At 43.9% G+C, this 14,043-nt stretch overlaps 1 protein-coding gene across 1 annotated transcript; it reads left to right on the top strand.

The window, feature by feature from the left end:
- Window positions 1-816: 816 nt before the first annotated feature.
- hs3st3l (heparan sulfate (glucosamine) 3-O-sulfotransferase 3-like) lies at window positions 817-12,815 on the top strand. Its single transcript, XM_071409760.1, has 3 exons — window positions 817-1,777; window positions 10,335-10,564; window positions 10,783-12,815. Exons 1-3 carry the CDS (start codon window positions 1,320-1,322, stop codon window positions 11,169-11,171), a joined length of 1,077 nt encoding a protein of 358 aa, XP_071265861.1. The 5' UTR covers window positions 817-1,319; the 3' UTR covers window positions 11,172-12,815.
- The last annotated feature ends 1,228 nt before the right edge of the window (window positions 12,816-14,043 follow it).

A 14,043-nucleotide genomic window follows, 5' to 3' on the forward strand; every position in this document is an offset into this window, starting at 1 on the left:
TATTGTTTTATTACAATAGCCCCAACCTTGTGGGAGAGTGGGACTGAAATAACGTGTCGTTAAACGTGATATGAGAGAGTATTTATGTTCATTTACACCAGTCTCCTCCTGTCTCCTATGCTTGTTGATTGATTTTTTTATTTAACCTTTATTCTTTAAGGTTATTCTCATGAGACTTGGGAGTGTCATGCCTGGACATCAGATAGACAGACCAAAAGAGTATCAGGATCAGGAGGCTTTGGCCATTCAGTCACAGTTACTGGACTAATACTAACCAGTAAACCAATTATGTGCTCAGCCACCTCCTGATTTACAGGGACTAGCCACCATCAGGGTGTGATCAACTCTGTCAGACATAATGGTTGACCAGCTAACCCTGTTGGAAATTTGCCCTATATGCCATATTGACTAATGCGGGTTTGTGGGTTTTTGTGAATGCAACATTTAGTTTTCTGCAAGTTGAAATAGTAAATTGGCTCTCCAAAGTGACAATGTAGTTAACTTTATAGGCTAGTATGAAAATATGTTGCACAACTGGCTGTGAATAAACTGTAGAATAGCCCTACATAAAACACTAAATGCCAACAGATACAATCACTGGATAAATGTTGATGTACTACATCAAGAAGTGGTCATGCTCTGTCGTATATGCACACCATAACTGCTCTCTCTTCTCTTCTGCGTGCATGCGCATCAAATTCATCTCCGTTTTCCCAATAAAATCCGTTGGGATTAGACCCGCCTTCGGCCATGACCCTCCAATCAAAGACAATTTAATTCGGAGCGCAGCGCACACTTTCCTGAACAAATGAATGATAAGAAAGAATTGGGAGAGAGAGAGAAAGAGAGAGCGAGACCCCATGACACGCAGTCCCCGGAGACCCATGGAGTGAGACAGCGGGTAATCCCAGGGTAAAGGACCACTCCAGCCCTGCGCGGCTGATATTAACAGCTGTAGGCTATATTCTCCATGCCGGTGGGGTCGAATGAGTGGGTGGATGTCTGTACAAAACACAGGAATTGATCTCTTGAATGGGTGGCTGAGCTGCGTTTGGGACTCCGGAGAAGCGAGGTCACGTTGAGAATAGCATCCAACTCAATGGATTTCATACTCGCAGAATGAACCGCCAAAGGGAAAGATGGGACACGGGCACGCCGGCGACTTTATTGGGGCTTTGTGGAATCGACACAGCGGCACTATGGAGACTTTATTCTATCTGAGCGGCTCAGAAAGCCTTCGTGTCTTCACAGAGATGAAGTTATGTGAGCTGAGTTTGCAGTAGAATGGCCCTCCTCGGATGGGACTCTGAGGGAAGGCGATGGCAACTTTTCACCACAGCAACCCAACGGATAGAGACATCAGGAGAGTCCTCCAAAAACTTATAATCATTCTATCTTTGGGAATCATCTGTGTCTCTCTCTTCTACTTCTTCACGGGATGCTGCGAGTCGGACCTGACGGAAAACTCAGCCTCGGACAGACCCGCCAGCGATGACAGAAACCTGACGTTTTATAAGGACGTTGTAACGGTACAGGATGAAGATGGATACCCAGGGACCGGGGAGGGGAGCACACTGACGCCCGGTTTGGAGACTGATAACACGGGTAAAGATTGGAAGGCGACCCGGCGGTTACCCCAAGCCCTTATTATAGGAGTGAAGAAGGGTGGCACGAGGGCTTTGCTGGAGTTTCTCAGGCTGCACCCGGACATCCGCGCGCTGGGCTCTGAGCCGCACTTCTTTGACCGGCATTACGCACGAGGCTTGCACTGGTACAGGTAAATATCATGCGTGCACGTGTACATTTCTCCAAAGGGCATTGCTATCCAAAGAATGTTGTTTGTTTGAGAAATGCTTTTGACTCAGTGCACCTGTATCAGAAAGTATTGTTCCATTTGATCCGATGAATGGTGGACTTGGTTGGTAATGAATTTTACAGAACAATTTGAATGTGCATCCACTGTGACGCAGCCTAAAACATAGAAATAGATCTATGAATAATGCTTGTTTGTTTTTGGAATACCCAAACATACCCACGGCCAGCATATAGTGGATTAGGTGACAGGCAGAGAGAGAGACTGCCATCTGGCTATGCCAATCTGTGTGTGTGTGTGTGTGTGTATGTTTGTGTGTGTGTGTACATGTTTGTGTGTTTATGTGCAGGGGGGGGTCTGGATGAGTTCTCACAGTGCAATCATCTCTGCAGCTAAGGCCAGATGTTACCTTAGTCAGCTGGGTCTGGTCTCATCCTAGAGGTCCACACACACATACCCACACACAGGCATGCGCACATGCACTCTCTCTCTCTCTCTCTCTCTCTCTCTCTCTCTCTCTCTCTCTCTCTCTCTCTCTCTCTCTCTCTCTCTCTCTCTCTCTCTTATTGACACACACACGCACACACACAAATTATGCCAGGGTGTGCCAGGGTGTGCCACGTCTCCACTGTGTGTGTGTTTGTGTGTGTATGTCTCAATGACATCCCAGAGTGACAAGATTGCCCTCTCCCCAGGACCAGATGGGGCTTCTTGACTGTCATGCCACTTGATATCACTGTCAGGCCTGTCAGCTTGATCCTGACCCCAGGTCAGTTTATGCACACAGATAATGATGCGCTCCCAGTCACACCACTTCATTACACAGTGGGGTATATCATCGTGGAAAAAGTCAAGTTAGGAAGAGCTCAGTGTATGGTATATGTAGACCAGCTGTGTCCACTGTAGGATGTGGTGCTTGAAGAAAAAACTGTCTGCGAAGAGACATTGCAAGTGCAGTCGATAAGAGCATGGTCAGGTGCACAAAAAGTATATATATTTTTAACTTTCAAACATGCATTTCGATTAAAATAGAAATACATGCTTCCTTTTTGTCTGTACACTCTGCTCTCATCTGCTTCATAAGGACACGTCAGATCTCTATCTCTGACAGGAACCACTCTCAACCAGGCAGGCAGACTGGAGATAGATCATATCTGAAAGAGGACAGGACAGGGCTGGACTGAGATGGAGCAGAGGTTTTATCCTTACACTGTTTCTCAAATCGATGGCTTCACTTCTCTCCCAAGACCTTGGCTTGCCGTGACTAAAGCTATTAGTCCCGATCAGTTTGTGTGTGTGTATGTGTGTATGTGTGTGTGTGTGTGTGTGTGTGTATATATGTGTGTGTGTGCAGCCTGGTCTCAGAGCATTTTGTATTATTCTGTACGTAAATATGAGACACTCCATTTAGTATGATATGTTATATTTGGTATGGTTACATAAGACAGATGGCTACTTAGGGGTGGGTGACTTGGTGTATAACGTGAATGTCTAGCAACCCAAAGGTCGCGAGTTTGACTCTCATCATGGACAACTTTAGAGGTTTAGCTAATTAGCAACTTTTCAACTACTTAGCATGTTAGCTAACTTTAACCTTTTTAGATAACCCTTCACCTAACCCTAACCTTAACCCTTTTAGTTAATCCTTCCCCTAACCCTTTAACCTAACTCCTAAACCTAACACGAACCTTAACACTAACCCCCTAGCCTAGCTAACGTTAGCGAGCTAGCAAACGTTAGCTACCTAGCAAACATTAGCCACCTAGCTAGACTTCGTAAAATATCATACAGTGCCTTGGAAAAGTATTCATTCCCCTTGGCGTTTTTCCTATTTTGTTGCATTACAACCTGTAATTTAAATGTATTTTTTATTTGGATCTCATGTAATGGACATACACAAAATAGTCCAAATTGGTGAAGTGAAATGAAAAAAAAAATCTAAAAATGTTTAAACAGAAAAGTGGTGCATGCATGTGTATTCACCCCCTTTGCTACGAAGCCCCTAAATAAGATCTGGTGCAATGAATTACCTTCAGAAGTCACATAATTTGTTAAATATAGTCCACCTGTGTGCAATCTAAGTGTCACAAGATCTCAGTATATATACACCTGTTCTGAAAGGCCCCAGAGTCTGCAACACCACTAAGCAAGCGGCACCATGAAGACCAAGGAGCTCTCCCAACAGGTCAGGGACAAAGTTGTGGAGAAGTACAGATCAGGGTTGGGTTATAAAAAAATATCAGAAACTTTGAACATCCCATGGAGCACCATTAAATCCATTATTCAAAAATGGAAGTAATATGGCACCACAAGAAACCTGCCAAGAGAGGGCTGCCCACCAAAACTAACGGACCAGGCAAGGAGGGCATTAATCAGAGAGGAAACAAAGAGACCAAAGATAACCCTGAAGGAGCTGCAAAGCTCCACAGCGGAGATTGGATTATCTGTCCATAGAACCACTTTAAGCCGTACACTCTGCAGAGCTGGGTTTACGGAAGAGCTGCTAGAAAAAAGCCATTGCTTAAAGAAAAAAATAAGCAAACATGTTTGGTGTTCGACAAAAAGGTATGTGGGAGACTCCCCAAACATATGGAAGCAGGTACTCTGGTCAGATGAGACTAAAATTTAGCTTTTGGCGATTAAGGAAAACGCTATGTCTGGCGCAAACCCAATACCTCTCATCACCCCGAGAACACCATCTCCACAGTGAAGCATGGTGGTGGCAGCATCATGCTGTGGGGATGTTTTTCATCGGCAGGGACTGGGAAACTGGTCAGAATTGAAGGAATGATGGATGGCGCTAAATACAGGGAAATTCTTGAGGGAAACCTGTTTCAGTCTTCCAGAGATTTGAGACTGGGATGGAGGTTGACCTTCCAGCAGGACAATGACCCTAAGTCTACTGCTAAAGCAACACTCGAGTGGTTTAAGGGGAAACATTTAAATGTCTTGGAATGGCCTAGTCAAAGCCCAGACCTCAATCAAATTGAGAATCTGTGGTATGACTTAAAGATTGCAGTACACCAGCGGAACCCATCCAACTTGAAGGAGCTGGATAAGTTTTGCCTTGAAGAATGGGCAAAAATCCCAGTGGCTAGATGTGCCAAGCTTATAGAGACATACCCCAAGAGACTTGCAGCTGTAATTGCTGCATTAGGTGGCTTTACACAGTATTGACTTTGGGGGGTGAATAGTTACGCACGCTGAAGTTTTCTGTTTCTTTGTCTTATTTTTTGTTTGTTTCACAATAAAAAATATTTTGCATCTTCAAAGTGGTAGGCATGTTGTGTAAATCAAATGATACAAACTCCCCAAAAATCTATTTTAATTCCAGGTTGTAAGGCAACAAAATAGGAAGATGCCAACATATCATACGAAATGGTTGATGCACATCCACAAATTAATACATACCATATGAAACGTAACATACTAAATGGTGTGTCCCGGATTTACGTACAGAATAATACGAAATGCTTTAAGACCAGGTTGGTGTGTGTGTGTTATCTCTGGTCAGTACAGGATTCAGTTACAGTTAACAGGAAGTCTTATCCTGCATTGGAATAATCCTCTCACGTATGCAAAGAGGTCAGGTTTCTCTCTTTTTCTCTGTCTCTGTCTATGCTTCTGTCTGTCTGTCTGTCTGTCTGTCTGTCTGTCTGTCTGTCTGTCTGTCTGTCTGTCTGTCTGTCTGTCTGTCTGTCTGTCTGTCTGTCTGTCTGTCTGTCTGTCTGTCTGTCTGTCTGTCTGTCTGTCTGTCTGTCTGTCTGTCTGTCTGTCTGTCTGTCTGTCTGTCTGTCTGTCTGTCTGTCTGTCTGTCTGTCTGTCTGTCTGTCTGCCTGCCTGCCTGCCTGCCTGCCTGTCTGCCTGCCTGCCTGCCTGCCTGCCTGTCTGTCTGTCTGTCTGTCTGTCTGTCTGTCTGTCTGTCTGTCTGTCTGTCTGTCTCTCTGTCTGTCTCAATCTCTCTCTGTCTGTCCCTCTGTGTCTGTATCCCCCCTCTTTCTCTCTCTCTCTCTCTCCCTCTTTCTCTCTCTCTCTCCGTGCTGTGCATTAACTTCCTACAGCACATGATGATGGATTGTGTGCGAATGAAAGAAGAGAGAAATAATATTGGGGATAGGATGGTGTGACTGTGCAGATGAAAAGCCGAGATTAGAGGTGAAAGGGTGAACTCTGTGTTACCACAACCACACACATCTCCACTGACCTCTTCCTCACCCCATGTCATTGGAGCTATACTCTATACTCCCAGAGCTGGAGGCTTGTTATTCAGTGCTGCCTCTGTGTGTTCTTGTGAGGCTGTAGGGTAACGTTCTCTCCTGTAGCAGTGAGATGTATTGATGTAGTGTTGACCATGAGGTACTGCTAGACCTGGGGAGCCCATAATGGAGTGTAGAGTTTGTCTCATTTTCTTGTTATAGTGATTTTGTTTCACATGCTGTATATAAATCTGTCTTTACCAATCATATAGTGTAACAATTTTTTTTTTTTTTTAATTTAACCTTTATTTAACTAAGTGCAATATCACGTACAGACGATGACCGTGTTGCAATCAATTTGAGATGCCTAGCTAAGTGTTCCGTTTTGATCTGGAGAAGAACGCATTCCCCATCAGAACTCAAATGACAGATTCCAATTTAGTGGTCTTTACAGAGTCAGATGTTCTCACATGGCTGTGGTTCATTTGCAATTCAGATGAACTTGTTAAAAGCAGCATATCAATTCATACCCATGGATCCCATGCTTTGTTTGGGCTTGACGTTGCATGTGTGCCTGTGTTTTTACACAGGAGTATAATTGCCATGCAAATGGCTAAAGAATGGCTGCCAAAACATGTGATCTTCAGCATGGCTATGTTAGAGGAGATCACGTCTGACAGCAAAGGGAATCTAGTGGATTCTTTTCAAGCATGGTTTTTGAATAGGGGGAGTAAAAACTGGGCTAAGTGTAGGGGAATCTGAATTCTGTTATTACATATTATTCGTGTTAGAAAGGGGAAATACACTAGTGTTTCTTGTTTATGTGTGTGAATTTGTGCATGCGTTTGTGCGTATGTGTGTTTGCGTTCCCACACATTTATATTTCTCTATATAATAATATCTCTATATTAAATCGGGGCCCATCCACCCATCCAGTACTGTAATGTGTGTGATCTCCATAAGGCCCAGACAGCCGGGGTGATCTAGCCCTCATAAAGGCGCTCTCTGGGGGGTTGCAGAGGGGAGGCAGGGGGGGTCTGGGCCCACTATGATGGATGTCTGCTGGAAGTGGACAGGGCAACGCTACAATGGACTAGAGCCTTAATGGTCCCCAGCGCAGAGAAATGGATGAATGGACTCTCAGTCACATATACACATACATATACACATACAAGAATGCACACTCCGTGTTGACATCAATAAGAGAACAATTTCATTGTTCTTCATTGAAATAATGGCTATTGTCATTGAAACATTGCATCCTTATAATGTATGTAGACTAAATAGATTTGGCGATCCATAGCAGTTGATGCCAGTTTATCAAATCTATCAACATTTATGTAGTTTTAACCTACCCTCTCATCTCTCCTCCCTCCGTTGTCATATGATGGTCTTTGACCCCAGAGTGTGTGTGTGTGTGATAGACACTGTAATTGCCTCACATCTGTCATCACACACACACACACACACACACACACACACACACACACACACACACACACACACACACACACACACACACACACACACACACCCACACACCCACCCACACACCCACCCACCCACGCACGCACGCACGCACGCACGCACGCACGCACGCACGCACGCACGCACACACACACACACACACACACACACACACACACACACACACACACACACACACACACACACACACACACACACACACACACACACACACATACACACACAGCACGGTGCTGATGGGACTCCAGAGGCTCCCCCAAACCCCACCTGCCACCCTCAGCCCAGATGAGACCCAGGCCTACCCTACCCCCTCCTCCCACACACACACACGCACGCACGCACGCACACACACACACACACACACACACACACACACACACACACACACACACACACACACACACACACACACACACACACACACACACACACACACACACACACACACACACACACACACACACACACTTTATCCCCCACTCCTCCAGAATCAATACCTATGGCTCTGCACGGAACAGGGTCTTCTTGGGCTGGTCCCCATGGCCTAGGAGTGGGGGTATGACGCTCCACAGAGAGATGGAGAGAGGGAAGTGGATGACAAACAGGAGAGAGATTGTAAAAATCTCTCTTTTCACCCAGAGGGTGTCTGTTCCTGCTGCGTGGCATCTACACATGGATGACATGATCACTTTAACACTCAATACACATGAGCGACTGGGTAGGCTCTCTGAGAACAATATAGAGAATACAGAGAATATGCTCTCAGGGCTCTGTGATAATTGCATCTATCTTAACAGTAAGGTAATGGAGTTCTGTTCCATGCTGACTCAATGGTACTGGCTTCAAGGCTTCTCTATGAGAGCAGCCTAATAGAAGTACCTTTGTACCCATCACTCCTTTATGACTGACTCATCTACTCCTTTCATGCATGGGCTTTCTATCCCTTTAGTTGCACTAGATGCACATGCACTGGCAGGCATGGATGCACACACACGCACGCACGCACGCACGCACGCACGCACGCACGCACGCACGCACGCACGCACGCACGCACGCACACACACACACACACACACACACACACACACACACACACACACACACACACACACACACACACACACACACACACACAAGCACACACGGTGTGTGTGTGAGAAGGGGTGTGAGAGCTAGGGGTCTGAGGACAGAAGAACAATAGCACATGGTTGAATAATGACTGAATAATGTGTGTTTGTGTGTGTGTGTGTTGGACTGTCTGTCTCCTGATGGCTCGGGTAAACAGGGAAGTCTTCAGGCTAAGTACTACTCTCACCTCCCATGAAGGTTATAGTGCGTGTGCGTCTGCGTCTGCGTCCGTGTGTGTGTGTGTGTGTGTGATAGTGCCAGGTTGGGAAATTGATGTATAGATAGAAGTTCATATTTCAGGGAGGGGGGGGGGGGGGGGTGTTCAGAGCTGAAACCTGATCCATGCTCATACCAGAGGACACTCTGAGCATCCTGTTCTCTCTCTGTTCCCTCTCTTCCCTTCATCCCTCCATATCTCCATCACTCCAACTCTGTCCCCAGACCGTCCTGAATAGTTTTAAGATGGTCATCCTATGGATCATTTAGCCGTTTGATTTGGAATTTTAGGACCCTTTTAGGTATAAAAAAAAGATATATCAAACAATTATTTGATAACATATTGAATTTGGCTTTTACTACTGTAACCCAGAGAAACACATGGAATAACACATTCATTAATGTAAAAAACGACAGTCAAATTAATCATAAGAAACAAGGTTTTGAAGTATTTGTCATATATATAGGAAATAGATTTTATTCTGTACATGATTCCTTCTTCACTCTGTTATTTAGGCCACTATTGTGGAGTAACTACATTGTTGTTGATCCATCCTCAGTCTTCTCCTATCACAGCCATTAAACTATGCAACTGTTTTAAAGTCACCATTGGGCTCGTGAAATCTCTGCGCGGTTTCCATCCTCTCCAGCAACTGAGTTTGAAATGACGCCTGTATCATTGTAGTGACTGGGTGTATTGATACACCTGCCAAAGTGTAATTAATAACTTCACCATGCTCAAAGGGATATTCTTTGTCTGCTTTTTTAAATGTGTATTTATCTACCAATAGGTGCCCTTCTTTATGAGGCATTGGAAAACCTCTCTTGTTTTTGTGGTTGAATCTGTGCTTGAAATTCACTGCTGGACTGAGGAGCCTTACATATAATTGTATCTGTGGGGTACAGAGATGACATCGTTTTAAACTATTATTGCATACAGAGTGAGTCCATGCAACTTATTATGCGACTTGTTAAGCAAATGTTATACTCCTGAACTTATTTAGGCTTGCCATAAGAAAGGGTTTGAATACTTATTGACTCAAGACATTTCAGTTTTTCATTTGTTATTAATTTGTAAAAATGTCAAAAAACTTAATTTCACTTTGACATCATGGGGTATTTTGTGTAGGCCATTTTAAATTCAGGCTTTAGCACAATATAATGTGGAAAAAGTCAAGGGGTGTGAATATTTTCTGTGTGTGTGTGTGCATCTCAGTACCCCTCTATGATTGATGTAGCCTGTACATGTGTAATGACAGCCTCCATTACGGATGCATATAAGAACAGCCTTGAGGCCTGACCATCAACTGTAGCCAGTAAGAAACAAATAAAGCCTTTTCGATGGTTGTTTAGCCCAATCAGAATCATTTTCCAGATGGTCTTAATCCTAATAGTTACACCATTTAAACACTAAACATATCTCTCTCTCTCTTTCTTTTTTCCTTTCTCCCTTTCTTCTATAATTTCTCCCTTTCTCTCCCTCCATCCCCCAGGAGTATGATGCCCAAGGCCTTGGACGGCCAGGTTGTCATGGAGAAGACACCGCGTTACTTTGTTACCGTGGAGACCCCGGGGCGCGTACACTCCATGTCGCGTGACGTGAAGCTGATTGTGGTGGTCCGAGACCCTGTGACCCGGGCCATCTCTGACTACACCCAGATCATCTCCAAGACCCCACACATCCCTGCCTTCGAGACCCTCGCCTTCAAGAACCGCACCAATGGTCAGAATCATAGTGATGCATCTTTATTGTATAGGCCTATGAATGAATGAATGAATGAATGAATGAATGAATGATAGCATGGTTGGATGGATTAATGAATGACACAAACATAGTTTTTCCTAATTCAGTACCCACACAAAGACCATATTCTTTAGTCCTGTCTTCAGTCCCCCCTTTCAAAGTCTAAAACAGGTAACTGTGTCTTTTCTTGATCCCAGGTGAGATTGACTCTCTATGGAGCCCTTTGTGGATCGGACTGTACGCCCAACACCTGGAGCGCTGGCTGGCCTGGTTCCCCCGGGCCCAGATCCACCTGGTCAGTGGGGAGGGCCTCATCTCCGACCCGGCAGGAGAACTAGGAAAGGTCCAGGACTTCCTGGGCCTCCAGAGGATTGTGACGGACAAGCACTTCTACTTCAATAAGACTAAAGGTTTCCCCTGCCTGAAGAAACCGGAGGGCAGCAGCAAGCCCCACTGCCTGGGGAAGACTAAAGGCCGAACACACGCCCCCATCGACCCTGAAATGATCCGGAGACTGAGGGAGTTCTACAGGCCGCACAACCAGCGGTTCTACCAGATGGCTGGCCAGGACTTTGGATGGCAATGAGGACTCAGTAGAGTTAACAAGGTGAAACAGGAATCCATAGCAACAAAGACACCGAGGGGTGTTTGTCCGTCGGCTTCAGTTTGCACTCTGTACCTGTTACTGTGACTTGGGGCAAAGAGTAATGACATAGCCTCATACTGTTGATACAGAAGCGGCTCTGTGCTAGGAACTAAATCCAATGTTGATAGACCTCTGGGTAGCGAGGGAAACAGATATCAGAGATTCCATATTGGTGACAGTGCAGAAAGACCGTCTCTATGCTAGTTCCCTTTCAGCATCTAATAGATGTTCAACAAAAAGAAAGTGACACTTAAAGCTGGAATCTTTAGTTGCTCCATCCATTTTTGGAGTTATTAATTAATGATAGAGTGCCCATTGAGTCTTGAAGAATAAAACATATAAATGCCCCATGAGCTTAGTTCAACTGTCATATCCAATCAGAAGCCAAAATACAAGCTTGTTTTACTCCAATGTTTGTAAACTATGTAAATGTAAACAAACACTGCATAGCCTCAAAACATGGTTAAAACTATAATTTGCCTACAAAGGCAAAACGCAGTAAGTACATATTTGGTCCAAATTGAGTTAAGACTGAAATCAGGCTTTGTAGTATATGTTTGATACTGTGTCCTGGTTCAATTATGTTCCATTTTTAGAGAAAATGGGAGTGAGAAATTTGCAGTAACTGCAAAATCCAAGTAAACACCCAGGAAAACAGAATTTACTGCACTTTGGCTTTGTTCCACTATATTTTGACTGCAGTTACCTGCTCTGCCATACAAAGGCAAAGAGCATTAACTATGCAAACAGTGAAACTGAGAAAAATGGTTTTAAAGTTTATTTGCTGTCCAGCCAAATATGTTGTAGGTAGACAAGTGATAATGCATTATCTTATTATGAAGTCATTTTTTATGCATTACAACCATGACCACTGATTTGTGACCCCTAAGTCAAATAAATGACGATACAAAGTCAAACAGAAAAACAACGAGTTGGATAAACACATTCAGATTGTATATACTGCACAAAGTCAATTTTTTTTTGGAAGTATCACCATTCTGCGAGTGGAAATAGTCCTTACCTTAAGGGTTATCACAATAGAACGTACAACACCTGAAAACGTAACTACATTACACCATTAAATACAGTTGGAATGTAGTTAGAACTCAATCTGTTTCCATCAAACAGAAAAACAAGAAAAGTTGGATAAAGACATTTAGATTGTAGATACTGCACTTTGCCTTTGCAGGAGTTGTTTAAGGTCATACAAAGGCAGAGTGCAGTATCTGCATTTTAGGGGTCATAGGTCAAGTCAGTGGTCATGGTTGATATGCATACAAATCACTACATAATAAGATGATACGTCAGTGCATTATCATTTATCTACAGTGCTTAGTTTGTAAACCGGGATGTGCCGGAAACAAAAAGTTAGCACAAGAGGGTGGTGACCTGGGAGACTCTGAGGTACAGCAACACATGAAAAAAAATCACCTTTATAATAAAGCATTGCATGCATTATCATTGCTTTTGCTTAGTGGCATAGAGCAGTAGAGTAGAGGCGCTTGCAGAAGTTGCACACATGGGGATTTTCTTTCTGTAGTCTGAGAAACATGTGGCCTTGTATAAACACATTCTATATCATTTTACATGACTGAATCTTTCGTAAAACCGCACAAAGGATGGAAATGACAGGCTGCTTTGACACTGACAAACGGAGAATCTGAGATCAATTAAAATGACCTCGTCTGGAATCCATCAATAGCCTAGGCCTAGGTGTGTGGAGACACATATATTGTACAATATCAGGAGGAAATTATATTCCTAAAAAAGTTTTCCAGTTTCACTGACTCAGCCAATGATGTGCAGCTCACTCACCGGTGATGGCCAATGCGCTCGTGCCAAAAGCCTCTCTCTCTCTTGTTTATCTGTGGCTAAAGTATAGGCCTACTCCTGGTGTAGTATTCAGAATATTTAATATCTCACTCTAGTTATGTGAGAGATTCAAGCCCGCTTCTCTCTCTCACCACAGCAACAGCCAAGCATTGGTCTGTCGCTAGGGTACAATGTTGTGCAAACCATAACCTTGCCCAACACAAATCAACTCTTAGAATATCAGGCACGTTTCCACATGACCTTTATTAGGGTGCAGGAGAATTACAAAGGAGGCAAGTCAAATTAACACTGATAGCTTTAATTAGAGTTCTTACATTGCAAACAGTGAAAATAGGCACCGTCTCAAATGAATCACTGCTTATCATATTTGGCTGGCTAACACTAAACTTTAAAGCCATTTTTCTCATCTTCATTGTTGGCGTAGTTACTGTGTTTTGACTTTGTAGAGCAGCATACTGTAGCTCTGTCTATGCATTTGAGAGCGGTTACATTTCTCCAGACCCATCCCTCAGCTTTTTACCTAAACACAGGCTGGGTGACCACTTTGTTATTGTTTCAATTAAGGATTCTAAGTTTAAGTTTAAGTGTTTGAAAACGCCTGGCGTTCTTGTCTTAGATAGTGCTCCTGCTTAACTCCCGACCCCACTGTGTCCCACCAGGAGTGAAGGACATGGCGATGGGATGTGTAGTCTGCAGTGTAGGCCTGATGTGTGCTGTAGAGTAAGTAGTAACAACGTCCTGTGGATGCTTCTGCAAAGTAGTGAAACACTAAACAAAACAAAACGAATGTCTTACCATGCCTCATGGAGTATGACCTTCCTCTTCCTTTTTTCATACATCTTAGCTACTCAGTACTTAGGTCAGGAATTAAAAGAGTTGTAGGCAATCAGTACATATCGAATATCATCCCCGAGTATTACGGAAAACAGGAGGATGAGTCTTTTATTTAGAAAGCATTGAGGGGAAGTATGAGTAGCAT

Source organism: Salvelinus alpinus, chromosome 7 (genome assembly GCF_045679555.1).
Source record: "Salvelinus alpinus chromosome 7, SLU_Salpinus.1, whole genome shotgun sequence".
Classification (NCBI taxonomy): Eukaryota; Metazoa; Chordata; class Actinopteri; order Salmoniformes; family Salmonidae; genus Salvelinus; species Salvelinus alpinus.